This window comes from Lactuca serriola, chromosome 9 (genome assembly GCF_051521515.1).
Source record: "Lactuca serriola cultivar US96UC23 chromosome 9, Lser_US96UC23_V15, whole genome shotgun sequence".
Taxonomy (NCBI): domain Eukaryota; kingdom Viridiplantae; phylum Streptophyta; class Magnoliopsida; order Asterales; family Asteraceae; genus Lactuca; species Lactuca serriola.
Window position 1 is genome coordinate 94233236 of NC_136416.1, and position 17169 is coordinate 94250404.

The 17169-nt window shown below is 34.2% G+C and overlaps 2 protein-coding genes across 2 annotated transcripts; one reads left to right on the forward strand and one right to left on the reverse strand.

Moving 5' to 3' along the window:
- Positions 1–1400: 1400 nt before the first annotated feature.
- FZR3 (FIZZY-related 3) lies at positions 1401–4901 on the forward strand. Its single transcript, XM_079019910.1, has 7 exons — positions 1401–2159; positions 2344–2466; positions 2557–2661; positions 2771–2950; positions 3499–3858; positions 4410–4541; positions 4622–4901. Exons 1-7 carry the CDS (start codon positions 1602–1604, stop codon positions 4673–4675), a joined length of 1512 nt encoding a protein of 503 aa, XP_078876036.1. The 5' UTR covers positions 1401–1601; the 3' UTR covers positions 4676–4901.
- A 4888-nt stretch (positions 4902–9789) lies between these two features.
- On the reverse strand, positions 9790–10526 carry LOC145074851 (agamous-like MADS-box protein AP3). Its single transcript, XM_079021176.1, has one exon. The coding sequence runs from the start codon at positions 10524–10526 to the stop codon at positions 9897–9899; it is 630 nt and encodes a 209-aa protein (XP_078877302.1). The 3' UTR covers positions 9790–9896.
- Between the last annotated feature and the right edge of the window lie 6643 nt (positions 10527–17169).

Sequence of the window (17169 nt, forward strand, 5' to 3'; positions counted from 1 at the left end):
TTGATGTTTTGCTTAAAACCCATCAATGTTTTCATAAATTCTTAATCAATAGTTTTTAGTTTCTCATATTTGATGTATTTAATATGACAATATTCACTTTTTCCTTTTTGTTGTCTTGACCAAATCCTACCAATCTTTTTCCTTATATTGGCTCGTAATTAGTTTTGTGGAAAGTTCTTATGATGGTCTTTTCTCGGTTGTTAAGTATTTTCTGTTTTGTTTCAAAAAATAACATTCTAAAAACATAATGAATTCAATGATGTAAGTAATTTGTGAAACCTTGCTTTTTAAATTTCATGATGGATCGTCATTAGGTAGCCAAGAGAGACGTGCATGATTCCTTCACGACCTTATAACACAAGACATTCCCTAAATAGCGAACTACATATTCAAATTTCAAAATGCTATTCTTTTTGTCGCTCTCAACTTTTTATGCTTACGATTTACATTGGTTAACAAACAAAAAGTAAGGTATACATTTTGTAACATATTTTTCCCCTATAAATAGACTTCTTCGACATTTGTTTTGTTTGAAAAATAGCCTTTCTAAAACATGATGAATAACAGACATGCAAGATTCATTTTTGACCTTGTAAGACATTCCTTACATACCAAACAACTACGAATTCATATTTCAAAATGGTAATCTTTTTATAGCTCTTGACTTTTGATGGTTATGATTTACATCGGTCGACAATGGAAAAGTAGGGTAATAACTAATTCATCGGGCCAACTCGTATTCCAACTCATTTATCTTGCATGAAACAAGTAATTTTCCTGTATTTTCCTAAAAAGCAATAATCAACATTTGCTATATCGGAGACAAGATATTATAGTGATAACCTAAAGCTTTCTCTAGGCGATCCAAAACCAGAGGAGTTTTACAACCGTTATTTTCATTCTCTTTCCATATTTCACCAAAGTGCAGAGACAATCTATTTTCTTTTCATTACGTCTAATATTTTTAGTTTTTTTTATAACCAAACAAGATCACAAGATGCTTGCTACTTTGTTGCTTGTCATCACACATTTTATAGCAACCCTTATAGTCCATATGCAAACAAACATATGCTACATCAAGATATTCTTCTATCTATATAAATAAAACTTACTTTTCATTTAATAACCAACTCAATTAAAAATCTCAATTTCATGAAACCCTATTGATTAAATGTGATTGTGGTTTGAAGGTCTCTTAATGACCCTTATATAAATCATGATTATAATTTGTTTAACATAACTTATAAAAGTTATAAGTTCAAAGTTGAAAGCTCATTTTCCACCCATACATAATTCCTTTGTTCCTTCTCACGTGCGATTCACATGAGCAACACCAACTACATATTTCCAACGGCTACTTTAGAACTTGCCAGGCTCCCATTTCCAGCTTCTCTTGGACAATTGACCGTTGTAATATTTTACTAACTATTCCATATATAACCCCTAATGAGACCGTTATCATTTTATTTTTTCACCCCCGAAAGAGAAGCCGGAATTTTGCTTGTTCTTCGATCAAATCCATCGGCAATCTCAATCAGTAGCATAAGATCTCTTTTAGGATCTCGAATCCGAAAACCCATAAGTTATTTTTTACTAAAAAGATGGATTCGAATCAGAGAAGAAAGAGCGGGATCAATCTCCCGGCTGGGATGTCGGAGACATCTCTACGCCTCAACACCGGCGCCGGATCTCCATCTCCTCTCATCAGAGCCCTATCGTCTCCGTCGCCTCGAATAATGTCGCCACGAACCATATCCAATTTGACGTCGTCGCCGTCGTCCAAATCCGCCGGAGCCTGCAGTGATCGGTTCATACCGTGTCGATCTTCTTCCAGGCTTCACACATTCGGGTTACTGGATAAACCATCGCCGGTGAAAGAAGGCGGAGGAGCGAACAATGAGGCGTATACAAGGTTATTAAGATGTGAATTATTTGGCCCTGATTTTGGTTTTTCTTCTCCTGCAGGTGGGACTAAAGGTTCGGGTTCGTATTCGTCGCCGGCGAGCAGTCCCAGCAAGAACATGTTGCGGTTCAAGACGGATACTTCTGGCCAAAATTCGCCGTATTCGGGTTCAATACTGGGTCAAGACAACGGGTCGAGTTCGGAGTCTGCAACTCCACCCAAACCCCCACGCAAGGTGCCAAAAACACCACACAAGGTAACAAACACTACAATCATTAAAGCCCTAATTTTGACTTTTTCTGTATTCGGTTAAACAACAATCAATGTTACTCCATTTCTATAACCCCTTTTGGGTTTTTTTCTTAAATGATGCAATTGTGCCTTCATACGTTCCAAATCTTATGAAATTAACCAATTTTGTACTTTTCTTTAACGATTAGGTTTTGGATGCACCATCGCTTCAAGATGACTTCTACTTGAACCTTGTGGATTGGTCTTCACAGAATGTGCTTGCAGTTGGACTCGGAAGCTGTGTTTATTTATGGACTGCTACAACCAGCAAAGTGGGTTTCGTTTTTTGTCATATCAATTTGGTTTCTAACTAAAAATATGTTCAATTTACTTATTTTGACATTGTTTCTTGATGTTTTCAGGTGACAAAGCTGTGTGATTTGGGGCCTAACGATGGTGTATGCTCTGTTCAATGGACTAGAGAGGGGTCTTATATATCTGTTGGCACTAGTCTTGGAAAAGTTCAGGTACCCATTTGTTTAAATTTACCAATTTTGCTTTTTTTTTTTTTTTTAAATTGTGAAATAAGTATCATATTGAAGTTTTGACTTTTGAACCTTGTTTTGACTTTGATAGGTTTGGGATGGGACCCAGTGCAAAAAGGTTCGAACCATGGGTGGGCATCAAACAAGAACAGGTGTGTTAGCATGGAGCTCACGAATATTGTCTTCAGGAAGTAGAGATCGTAATATACTTCAACATGATCTTCGTGTCCCAAGTGACTACATTAGCAAGCTTGTTGGCCATAAATCAGAGGTAAACAAATTAGATTCCCTTCATTTATACCACTTTCCAAATATCTGAAAAAAGGGTTTGACGCAAAAAAGTAGAAACCCACCTTCATATATTTGTTTATAACATTGTAATTAATAACTCACTAAAATTATGACCATTCAATTTAATTTTATTTGATATATTCCTAATATAACATTTGTAGGCATAAAACATAGGAAACAATTTAATTTCTCAATTTTAAAAGAGTTTTTTCCATACAATTTAATTTCTCAATTTTAAAAGAGTTTTTTCCATACGCTTTAAAATGTTGTATTATACAATTTTATAAAGCATAAATTGTTATGTATGGAGATCACTTCCCATTTGAAAACCTACCTTCATATAAATATGTCACATCATGAAAAATCTAAATTTCATTGATATAATTGCATAGATGTTTCAGAAATATATATTCTAACCAGGAAAAAAGTACAATGTCTTAATAGAAAAAAAAATGGAACATATATTTTGATTCCTATAATTTGTTTAGAAAATAAATTGAAAATACAATAATTTGTTGTCGTATTCAGGTATGTGGGCTTAAATGGTCTCATGATGATAGAGAACTAGCATCGGGTGGAAATGATAACCAACTTTTGGTGTGGAATCAGCACTCCACACAGCCACTCCTTAAACTGACCGAACACACGGCGGCGGTCAAGGCAATCGCGTGGTCGCCTCACCAGAGCAACCTCCTGGTCTCCGGTGGCGGCACCGCCGACCGGTGCATCCGTTTCTGGAACACCGCCAATGGCAGCCAACTCAACCATGTTGATACTGGTAGCCAAGTGTGTAATTTAGCATGGAGCAAGAATGTGAATGAACTTGTTAGCACTCATGGGTACTCCCAAAATCAGATTATGGTGTGGAAATATCCCACATTGGCTAAGGTATTGCATAATTTTTTTAAGTAATTTTGGTTCTCGAGTATAGCTGGTTTTTGCAAATTTGGGACTCCTTTGCTGTTCTTGTTACGTTTTTTGGACCAAAATTGCAAAAATTAGCTACACTTGTGGACCAAAAATAGTCATTTTACTTTGAACAAGAAAAAAAAGACCTTACAAAAACTCAAGTAAGGACCAAAATTGCAAAAAGTTTACTTACTCAGGGATCAAATACGTAATTTACTCTAACTTTTTTAGGACTAGTTATATTTTTGGTCCAAAAAAGTTTTCCTTTATCATCATTTGAGGTTTTTTGTCCCATAATTTAAAGAAGGGAAGTAGTATAATTGGTTTTTGCAATTTTGATCCAAGAAGACAAAAAAAAAAAAAAAAGGTTACAAAAACCTCAAACTTTAAAAATTGCAAAAGAAAACTTGTTGGGAGAAAAAAATGCAAAAACCGGCTATATTCAGGGACTAAAATGTATCTTCAAGGAGGAATCTGGTGTTATTTTATAGAATATAAATTTATTTGAACAATTTTGGTGAATTTTATAGGTTGCGACTCTGACGGGACATAGTATGAGAGTATTGTATCTAGCAATGTCACCTGATGGTCAGACAATTGTGACGGGTGCAGGGGACGAGACTTTGAGATTTTGGAATGTCTTCCCATCTGTTAAATCTCAGGTACCTATTTCTAAAATTATATTGTTATTGGTAAAAGTATTTAGATTGTAAATATTGTTTTTTTTTTTTTTTTGTTGCAGGCACCTGTGAGGGACTCTGGACTGTGGTCATTGGGGAGAACTCAAATCAGATGATGATGATACAGCAGAAGATGAGGGATTGTAAATTATGGTTTTATCAAAATAGTAGAAAAATATACATGCATATAATACATGCACATACTAAGTTTTCATTTGATGATAGGGTTTTTTTGGGTCTATACTGGCGATAACAATAACTTTTTAGTGCCTTTGAGATAAATATCATTAAATATTTCAGTTTTGTCCTATCAATAAGAAAAACCCCTTCATTATTTATTTATTTATTTATATTTTTTGAGTTTTTACGGCTTGACCATTTTTCCATGTTTTACAAAAAAAGTATTACAAAAGTGGTAAATTAATACACGGGGTTTTTAATATTCAACTCCTTAAATTTAGGGGTTTAATATCAAGTGAATTTAAAAGTGTTGTTACAAAAGTATTAACAAAATCAGACGTTTTATTTCTCCTACGTTTTCTTTCTCCTTATTTTTCTAGTCACATGAAATGTGACTATTTAGATAAAATTAATGATATTTTAGGACACATACATGAAAAAAAAAATGACATTCAACTTTAAACTATTTAAAAATTGTCAATAAAAAATATTTCTCTTTTCATTAAGTAAAACTTGCAAGAAAGATCTTAAGAGTTTTTATAGTTTTACCCTATAATTTACCTTATTTTACCAAGGATCCGTGATTAATGCAAATCTTCTTTATTTACAAAAATGTATAATTAACGTTACTTTAATTACATGTCTGTAACTAGGGCAATACTCTTACTTTAGCTTATTTTAATTATATTTTTTTTCTACTCATCTTCCTACCGATATCAAATACATGTGTCATATTTAATGAAATTAATGAGATTTTAATCCATCTGTCAACATTTAATATGTGTAAGAGGATAGATAGGAAAAAAATGTAAAATAATATTTAATCTCTTTATAATATATTTTTCAATCTTCTATTGCAAATTTATAAATCAGATTCTTGAAATAATAAACTATAAAAAAATCACCACATTGAACAAACAAACAACCTAAGGATTCCCAATACATAATAATAATAATAATAATAATATCAAATACATGTGTCACAATTAATGAAATTAATGAGATTTTAATCCGTTTGTCAACATTTAATATGGGTAAGAGGATAGATAGGAAAAAAAATATAAAATAATATTTAATCTCTCTATAATATATTTTTCAATCTTCTACTGCAAATTTATAAATCAAATTCTTGAAATAATAAACTATAAAAAAATCACCACATTGAACAAACAAACAACCTAAGGATTCCCAAAACATAATAATAATAATAATAATAATAATAATAATAATTCTTGAAATAATAAACTATAAAAAAATCACCACATTGAACAAACAAACAACCTAAGGATTCCCAATAATAATAATAATAATAATAATAATAATAATAATAATAACTAGCAAAGAACTCGCGGCTACGCCGCTTTTAGGTAATATGGGAAAAATCGGCAAACTTCTTTTAGGTAATATGGGAAAAATCGGCAAACTTTAAAAAATATGCGCTGAAAGTGTAAATCACCACAAATAGGAGAGAAAGTCGACAACCTCTAAAATTAGATGTCAAAAGTGTAAAACAACCAAAAAAAGGGATACTGGTGGAGAAAATCCAAAAATGTTATGGCAATAATGTGAAAGTTGCAAAAGTTGGGAACATATGGTAGCAAAATTCTAAAGGACGTTTTTTGTGTTTTTTATGTCAAAATGTAAAAGTTTTGACTACAAGGACGAAAAGTATCAAATTCATTAAAGATTTGTGGAAAAAACACAAAAATATAAAAGTTTTCCCTACAAGGATGAAAAATTTCAAAGTTACTAAAGATTTGTGGCAAAACCCTAAAAACACAAAAACTTAATCGAAACACAAAAATATAAAATTTTTTACTTTAAGGACTAAAAGTGTCAAATTTAATAAACATTCGTGGCAAAAACCTAAAAACATAAAAGTTACTATTACTAACTTCCTTTAAATTTAATATATATATATATATATATATATATATATATATATATATATATATATATATATATATATATATATATGGGAAAAGGGAATATACATTACAGCCCCACCTAAGCTTAGGTACTAAACCTCTTGAAAATACTTTGTTTTACTATATAAAGATTACGGTTAATGGATTCACGATTAATACTTCAAGATGTAAATTCAAGATCGACACAGTAGGGTTTAGGGTTTAGAGTTTAGGGTTTAGGGTTTAGGTTTATGTTTAGGGTTTAGGGTTTAGGGTTAAGGTTTAGGGTTTAGGGTTTAGGGTTAGGGTTTAGGGTTAGGGTTTAGGGTTTAGGGTTTAGGATTTAGTGTTTAGATTTAGGGTTTAGGGTTTAGCTTTAGTGTTTAGTGTTTAAATTTAGGGTTTAGGTTTAGGTTTAGGGTTTAGTAATGTTCACTTGGATGAAGTAATAAACGATAATTAAGGAAAGAAAACGGAGATGATAAAACGATAATGAAATAAAGAAATGTTATGGAGAATGATATATTTACCTAGTGAAACCAAACCGGGTCTATTTAGCATGTTAAAAGGACATATTTTAGAGGTTTAATACCTAAGTTTAGGTGGGGCTGTAATATATATTCCCTATCCCCTATATATATATATATATATATATATATATATATATATATATATATATATATATATATATATAATAACAACTGCACTTCCAACGTCTTAGTAACAACAAAGTATTTGTCCTTAAAAGAGGTTTGATGGTATTTTTTTTACAAAATTGCAAAAATAGTCCCTGTAGTATGTATTTTTTTGGGGTTTTAGTCATAACTACGACTTTTTTGGATTGATGGTCCTTTTAAGATAGTTTCGTTGGGTTTTTAGTCCCTCAATAAACTGAAATGACCAAATTGCCCTTATTATATTTATTTTCCATTTTACTTTTTTTTTCTATAAATATTTATATATAAAAAATAGGGGCCTCTCTCTCTCTCTCTCTCTCTCTCTCTCTCTCTCTCTTAAGAAAACCTGTTGAATTCTTTTCTTCCTGTCCACTGTCCACTGTGGTTTACACAAAAAGGTGAAGCATGTCTTTGTCTCTTTCTTTTGAACCCATCCACCACAACTCCACCTTATATCACCGCCATTAAAATCCGTCAAGCAAGCCTCAAAACACCACCATCTACTGCCTTCCTCCGGTTTAGGGAGCTTGCCACCAAAAACCATCAAGAATCATCGCTGCCTCCATCAATAACCACCACCGGTGGCTTTGATCACCGTGAATCGCCACTAAACACCATTAAACCTCATCCCATCTCCTACTACCTCCCTCTCGACGACCTACTGCCCAGAAAACGAAGAAGATAGCGAGACAGCCAAGGCCTGCCACCTACGACCATCCACCGCTGCCATTACTGTAGAGTTCCGGCTGCCACCGCCAGAAGCCATTGCCCTTGCTGCTTTTCATTCACGGACTCAACTGTTTTCCGGTCACCACCAGCCGCTTCTTTCTTTCCCTCGTCTTTCCCGGTGAGCCTAAACAAGGACGAAGCAACAGAAGGTTGCTGGAGCAGCCTCTGCCGTCAGAGCTCTTTCCTCCACCAACAAATGTCGTCGTCACCGCTACTTCTTCCCTCCGTCGTACCCATCTTCGTTCGCCTCCATCCTCATCGAGCTCTTCGGAACAGGAAGTGGAAGCAGCGAAGCTGCCATCACCGCCCATTGTCACTGCTACTGTAGAGCTCCGGCACCGCCATATCCTGTTACGATCTAGGTGGGTAAACTGGGAATATGTCCGGTTCTTCTTCTTGTTTGTATTCTTCTAGGTTGTCCTCCGATTCATCAATCGGAAGGGCCCTCTTCCCATGTCTCCGGTGATCCACCTTGATCGGTCTTTAGAGAGCTTAAGAAAGAGAGGGAGAGTGAGATCGATAACGAGAGCCTAGAGTGAGAGAGAGGCCTATTTTATTATTAATAAAACATTAAATTAAATAGAAAAAAAATATAAAAAACATATCAAGAGGACAGTTTAGTCATTTTAATTTTTGAAGTGACCATTTTCACATATAAACTAGTCTAAAAGGACCAATAATCCAAAAAAGTCAGAGTTTGGACTAAAATCCTAGAAAAATGCATATTTGTCCTTTTTTTTTTTTTATTTTTTTATTATTATTATTATGATTCTTAAAGGAGGTCTATTGCATATATGTCTTTTTCAAGCAGACAAGCATCGAAAATATGAAATCTTTGAAACCAAAGATCAAATCTTTCTCAAGTTACAACCATATAGACTCAAGTCTCTTTGAAAACATCACAATCAAATGGTATCCGCAAGATTTTAGGGACCTTCAAAGTGTGTTGCAAGTAAGGTAGAATGCTAATGGAAAGAAAGGAATTATCATTAAATGGAAGGATTTACCCTTATTCGAGACTATGTGGGAAGACTTTCAAGCCTTCAAGGAGTCGTTTACTGCCTTTAACCTTGAGAACAAGGTGAAGGTCTTTGGGGGGGGGGGGGGGGGGGGGGGTTTAATTGATGCTAGGTCACCTGTCTTGTCTATACTTAGGCTAGAAGGAATAACGGAGGGGTAGCTTAGTCTTTTTGCTGCTTTAGTCGGTTAAGATGTCCAAAGTTTGTTAGAAAGGTGAGGAGAACTATAAAAAACAGAAGTGAAGTGTTGGTGGTTCATTCTGGAAATTAGTATACAGAGAATTGGAGAGACTTTCCCCTATCAAATGGAGAAAATCATGCAATAACACTTAATTCAGTTTTTTGTACACAATTTCTCTATTTTCATTTTACAAATTTCTATTCTAGTCTATCAGTGTTCACTTCCTTCTCCTCTCTGTTATCTATGTATTTTATAACATAGTCTATTTGATTGTTGTTACCTATTTCATTACATTGTGAAATTCATAATTTCCATTTTCCAAGTTTCCAGGAAGCGTTATAGGTATCAAGCATCTGGTTGAAGCCATGGTTGGTTTGTTAAGTCATCATAAAGGAAACAATTTCAATTAATTATTGATATAAAGAAAAGTTGAATTTTATTTCTTTTTTCCTTTTCACATAAAGCAACAATGTACAATGCTCTCCTCAATTAGTACATTTCCTTAACTTTTATCAAGGATATCTCCAAGTCTCTATTCAATCTATTATAACAAATCCAATTGTAATTACATTTTTTCTTTTCGCTATCAAACCATTCGTTGACAAAACAAAAAAATGGAGTAAAATCACTGCGTAAAACTGAACTTAAAGCCAATGATAGAAAACCTCTGGTTTCTTGCTTGTTTGCTGGTTAAATGTGTCTGTGTCGTCGTCATCCCTCTCCATCACTGTCATGATTGGGGAATTGTTTACAGATGGTGACGCCATTGATCTCTGACCCTCATCAAAAACAGTATTAGGCTGAATCCCGGAGTTTTTCTTCATAGATTCAATCTTGTTTTTAACAAAACTGATTTTAGCCTCCATGGATGATGCTAATTCACGTAATTCGATTTCGGAGAGATTGTCCAGAAAATCAAACCAAGTTGGAAATTTTTCTTCAATGTTGTTCTTCTTGGCGTTAAGGAGTTCTTTCTCCATCTTGATCTTTGTGTCATTGAAGTAATCTGACAAACCATAACAGCGATTTTTCTCAGGTGCAATACTGCGATTTTGAACATAACGATTGACCAAACTGTTGAATGTATCAGCATCGGGAGAGAAGATCTCTGGTTTTTGATGATCATTAGCGCAAATGATCATGGCGATATCGACATCACAGAGTGTTGCGAGTTCGTTAGCTTTCTTTATGATGCCCTGTTTTCTTGTTTCGAAAGTGAGATTGCGTTTCTTCACATCGTTGATGAATTCCATGGGAACCTTCGGTGGAGCCATTGCTTTGAATCTTTTGATAACAACACGATGCATACATCAATTTAAACAGAAGGATGTAGCAATAATCCAGTTAATAACTGTTTAAAACAGAGAGAGAGAGAGAGAGAGAGAGAGAGAGAGAGAGAGAGAGAGAGAGAGAGAGAGAGAGAGAGAGTACCAGTAAGTTCGACCTCGATGAAGAAGAAAACTAGAGAGATTAGCACGAAGGAATGCAGTTAATTCAAATATTGATTATTCAAAATGAAAACGGTTGGTTTATACAGTTGGGAGAATAGTAATTAAAATTGAACGAGATGAACTATTTTTTTTTTTTTTAAGAGTAACTCCTATTTTTATGCCGACAAATATTCATATTCAATAAAATTCTACAAATATTCATACTCAATAAAATTATCATAAATATCATCATTTCCTATTTTTTTTAACTAACTCATTAATGATATATTAGGAATATATCAAATAAAATTAAATTAAATGATAGATTTTTTATAATTTTATTGGGTAGAAATAATTATAGACATAAAAGATATGAGGTAATTTAATTTCTTATTTTCTTAATATAAAATATTTTCTGGATCAATATTTAAAATTAACTGATCATATAAAGAGTGCTATTTTCTTTTGATTAAAGATAGTGTTTTATGTAGAAAAATTTCATTATTTTGAGATTTTTTTTATAAAGTTATAAATTATTTTTTTAATAGAAAAGTCTCGATTATTTGATATTTTTTTTTCCAAGTTAACAAAAAAAAAATTCTTTTTATTTTATCAGTAAATAACAGATTATCGTGTAAAATTAAATATTTGAGATTTTCTGTTAAAGAAAACAGTCAAGACTTTATCGGAATTTTTTTCCTAAAATAGAGAGAATTTCTGCATAAAACCCTTAAAAATACTTGTAAATTTTTTTGTGTCTATGACTTGCCGTGGGTTATTTTCATAACAAAAAAGTTATTCTAATTGACATCCACAATCCACCACATCATCCACTAAATACCTATACAACATCACCTACAGCCGATTAAACAACTATTCAATCCTAATCACCATTTTATTCCTTCTATTGAATCATTCAATGATCATTCAACTCTACTTCATGTCATCACTCACACTCCATTCAACTCTTATTTAATCTTAATCATCATCATATCCACCTCTTATAGTACTTGCATTGTGGATGCTCTAAGAATGAATCTTAGGCTGGTGCGAGCGGAGCGGAAAACGGATGCGAGGAAGGCAACCGCACACAACCACACAATATTGGGTATGCGGTTCACCGGGTGTGGGATCGGAGTGAGGGGAGGCTACCCAGCCCCCTTTCACTTCTTCTGATTCTTCAATTTTTTTCCTTATGGAAAAAGGCCTCCCAACGACTATATCTAATATATATATATATATATATATATATATATATATATATATTACTTCTAACGGTTAGAATTTGAATATATACATTCATACACACACACACATACATATAACCCTATAAATACCACATTTCTTTCACCATCAAAATCACTCATTCTTCTATCATTTCTTCTCCATTTCTTAAAAAAAATGAGCCCTAAAAATCCAACTCCAAAATCTGATAGAAGAAAAACCAATGTTTCAAGCTCAACTACCCAACTCGAAACATTTCCGCCTTTGATCCATCCCAAGTGGTTTATCGTCCCCCACTTGACACCCACATTCAATCCCCTGCACAATTTCAATACCAAAATGTTAAACAATATTATCCCATGCAAATACCAGATGTTAGTCCTAATATGTTCAACAACTTTGTCCTTTTCCTAATCAACTTTCACCAAATCAACCCTAAAGCCAAACTCACTCTAATAATCTCAAACCCAAAGCCAAATTTTACCCTTTGATTCTCAACCACAAAACCAAAGCCCTGATGAGTCGAAAAACAAAATTGTACGGGAAACTCAACACCCCTCACGCGAAAAGGAAACCAATAAACGCAAGAGAAGACAAAGCAGAAGTTTCAAGTATGGACTCCCCAAGAAGAGCTAGTGTTGACACAATATTGGGCAAACATTTAAAAGGATTAAGTGCATGGAAATGCACAAGCGCATGAAAATTTCTTGCTAGGCATTCTTAAATGATTTCACAAGGAGTTGGATAAAGATGATGAGTACCGTACCAAACCAACTTAATTCAAGCTTTCAAGAAATAGCAGAGGTGTTTCGAAGATGAACGAGTTGTACAACAACCTAAAAATCCAAAGGAGAAGCAGTCAAGGAGATAATAAATTCTTCAAGAGGCTTTGTATTTGTTTTATGAGAAAACGGGAAAGATATTCAAGTTTAACGAGAATTGGAAATTGTTAGCTCTTAGTCCAAGGATGAAAAAATATGAAGCTAACTTCATACAAGGAGGAGCACAATCAAAAAGAGCAAAAACAAGCTCTAATGGATACACAAATTCTTCTGATGCTCGTGTCAGGCTAGGTTTAAACGAGGCCGGAAAACTCAAGATAGAAGAAATTGTGCGACCAATGGGTAGGGACAAAGCAAAAAGGAAAGGAGTGAGTCTTCTTCTAATGCATCTAATTTCAGCATGGATGCAGACAAAATGCAGAAAATGATGGTGTTGAGAGAAGAACTTATGATTAAGAGATTATGGTGCAAAATTTAAGTTAATCTCATGGATCTTAGTATAGATCAACAATAATACATTTGTGGAATTATAAAGGAACATAACTGCAATATACATTAATAAACATAAGCAAGCTTAAAGATACTTGTTAAATCGTAACATGGTTTGCAATCAAACACAAGTTTGATTGCAAAAAAGTACATGATAACGAAGACAAGGAAGATAAGGAGACTTGTATTTCAAAATGAGAAAGTTACAACGAAAGTAAGATCAAATACACTCCTATCGATCAACAAGATCATCTATTTATAGGAAAAAATAGTACATGTCTACAACTGGATAATATAAAAGTAATACTGATATAGACAACCATGCTTCCCACTCATGGAACTAGCAAAACCAACCTAACACTCTTTTTCAGAAAAGGTTACCATTACTATGATACTTCGGTATCACAAAAGACAAACTCTATTTAACTCTTTGCTAAGTTTCCTTTATTATTTTCGGCCTTCACAAACTCTTCGATACATCAAAAAAAGCAACTCTTCGGCATGTCAATACTAAATGTCTACTTGCTTCATCAAGCAACCAAGTCTTTGCTTTCACACTAATCACCTTAGTTGGCAAGGGTCTCTTTCATATGTCAAAAATTTCCCCTAAGTGGCCTTGCAACTAATCTGCTTCACTTGTCAAGTTTGAAAAACTTGATAAGCAATCACCATAACTTCCTCACAACGAACACCCTTTTGATTCTTCTTGTGATTTCAAACTTCACTTCATTAGTAGTGAATTTTGATTTTTCAGTGAGCTTGAGGATGTCTTCTAGCTGTTTCTTGTTGTATCTATGAAATGATTTTGTAGGGAGGAAGTTCTTTTTGGTATCCTTGGCAGTTCTGAAGATGACACCGAGATCAAGGTAGTTGGTGGCCCCACAATTCATTTATTGATTTCCTTTAATGATCATTGTTGGATACTCTAATGAAGGGAGATCATCTTGATTTGCAAGTACTGAATGAATCTCAACATCAATTATTGCAAAGTCACATACAAGAGACTTAACAAAATTGTAGGCTCTCTCTTATGTTGGCTTCATATTTTGATGCTTTTCAATTTTGAAGTTGAACACCCTCGCAATCACAAAGATTTCTTTAGGATTAATCGATAGAAAGTCTGCCTATGTTCTATAGTATTGTTTTCCAAAACGCATGAGAGTGTACTAGTAGAAGGTTGCATTCTTGAATGGCTGGGGTTTGTAGGTTTTGACTTCTTCGGGAGCATCATTTGACCATATGTATTCTATCTTCTTTCCATGTTTATTGTGGAATTGATTAAGTCTCTCAAATTCCATTAGCAATCTACATGACTCTGGAATTCTTTGATTGAATTCCTCGAAGACTTGACAGAAGCATGTGTTGGGAGATAGAGGAATATCCCATAACATATCGATTTAAGTTGCAACATTGGTCAAATGAGGGACATAATCTTCGTCCACTAGGTTTTGGAAGGGATTTATCCATGTCTGAATCATAGATTCATATATTTAGATGTTAAATCCTTACGCTTTTTAGACTTCTTCTGCTAACTTAGCAGCTCTCTAATCAACTTTTGTTTGACTTATAGTAGGAGAGTCATTTGATTTATCTATAAAAACAGAGAGATCAAACTTGTTTCTTTATGAGGCAAAGTTTTTCAGAGATTATAGTGGATTAGGATTCTGAGTCGTTGGAGGAGGTGTTTGTGATTTGCGAGGAGGAGGAGTTGGAGTTTTTCGAGGAGGAGGAGTTGGAGTTCTTTGAGGAGAGGGTGACTTGGAGATTTTATCTGAGGAGCTGACTTCAACAAGGGCCTTTCCCCATTTCAAAGAAGAAGGCTTAGACTTCTCCTCAAACCATTCCTTTAATTCCTCAAATTTCTTGAAGGTTTTAGAGAGGTTGATCAACATCTTTCCACTTACATCATTGGTCGCCATCATGCTAGGACTCTTAATTTAGTCATAGATGTCCTTCGAGACCATAATAAGGATGTCATATAATGTTTCCCTTGTTGATATTGATCACCTTAAGCTTCCGATCATTTGTTAAAGTTCAACATACCTAGCTTCATAACTTTATGGGTCCCGTCAAACAAGTATTTCTTCTTCTGTTTTTTCTCTCCAGTCACCTTCATGAGATTTTCTTTCAACTCCTTAATCTCTTCTAGAAATTCCTCTTCTTTCTTAATGAACTGATGATGGTCTTGTTGTCTGGGGACATCCAAGTTTCTGATGGCCATTTCAATGTGTAGAAGGACACGCTCAATAGTAAATTTTTCTATGGCTTCAATATCCTAAATCCTTTGTTCCAAAGTTTGTAGTGTTGCATTATAGGGGATGTATGATGGCTAAACAGTAGATATTGAGATCAGGATCTGATCAATCTTCCCTTTTAGATCAAGGAATTCCTTCCATGAAATGGTTGACTTCTTCTTTTAATTTGGCTTTGGCTTTGAAGTGGAGTGTTGAAATCCACTTGATTCATCTTCATCAATGAACATTTGATAATCTTCATTATTGTCATGTTTTCATACTTCATCATTATCTTCGTCAAGATCAAATCCACAAGCAGGTTCTTCGCAAAGTTGAACCTTAGTGCCATCATCATTTGAATCCTCATCTTTGATTGGTTTATTCACTACTTTTGTTCCTCCGGCTAGGTTTCTCGTCCCATCATAAGCTCTTCACATTGTTTGTTCCAGCATTTCAACCCAGTTGTTGTTCATTTCCAAGTCATATATAGTTTTGGCATTGTTTAAGAAGTTGGCCTAATAAACAACAACATGGCGATTTTATTCTTATTTTTGCTGTTGTGATTGAGTTTGTCTAGATTTTCTTGCTCATACTGCTCGTTTAAATGCTTCCAACTTCTTTTGACCTTCTTATGTGCTTGGGTGATACCTGGACCAACTATCATCTAAAACATAACCATTGAAACAAATTACCACTAGGGTATCCCCCGGGTTCAAGGATCCTTGCACATTGGTGCTCCTCGTACCGATTCCTCTTGTGGGTAATGTTGGCGGTATAGGTTTTTCGGAACTTCCTCAGTCTCCGTGGTCTTGAACCAAGTTTGGCCTTGGTTCTGTTATGGCTAGGGCCTTTAAAAAAAGGACCTTTGTGACAACCCAAAAATTTCCGTTAGTTTTAACGTCGAAATTAATTACGTCAAAAATTAGCCAAATTTATCCCGAAAATATTTTTGACCGAATTTAAACCCATTGGAATATTTTAAATAATATTCGTCAAGCGAAAATAAAAAAACACATAAATTATCTTTCCATTTATTTGGAAAAAGTTTATTTTTATTTATTTACGACCATTTAACCGGGTAAAATTTTTAAACCTCGTAAAACATAAGTATCGGGTAGTCGTATACCAGGTACAACACCCAAACCCTTATACCAAGCCCTATATAAGGGTGGGTGGACACTCCTTAGAAGCCTTTTACCACCTAGACCCACTTTTTCTCTCTACTCTCTCTCCTTAAATCCGATTTCTCCTCAAAATCGCAAGTTTCTGCCTTCAAAATGTAAGTTCCCTTACCCTAGCTTGTTCTAAACATCATTTGTAACGCCCACGTTTCCAGGCTAGGCATTATCATTGATGTAATAGTCTAGGTTAACCCTTGTAACTCTTTTTGAAGTATTAATGATGAAATATTTAAGTATTATGTGTTATATGCTTAATTGTGTGACTTAATTTAATTAAGAATAAAAATAAGCGTCAAAATGAAATGTTAGATAAAGCCGATGTCTATGGATAACGTTGTAGTGGTTGAAACGAGGTTTCCGAATATATAAAGAATGCCGAAATCCGAGTTATAACGAAGAAGTTATGACCTGTCGAAGTTTCGCGACAGAACCGGCACGACCCAACGCGACCCAGCGTGACGTAAGTAGTGAATTTAAGGTAGATAGATATCTATCCTTAGTGATCTAAATGAGAGTTGAAGATCTCATCGATAGTAGTGCAATGACGGAAACACGGACGAAAACGGAGTTCAGATGA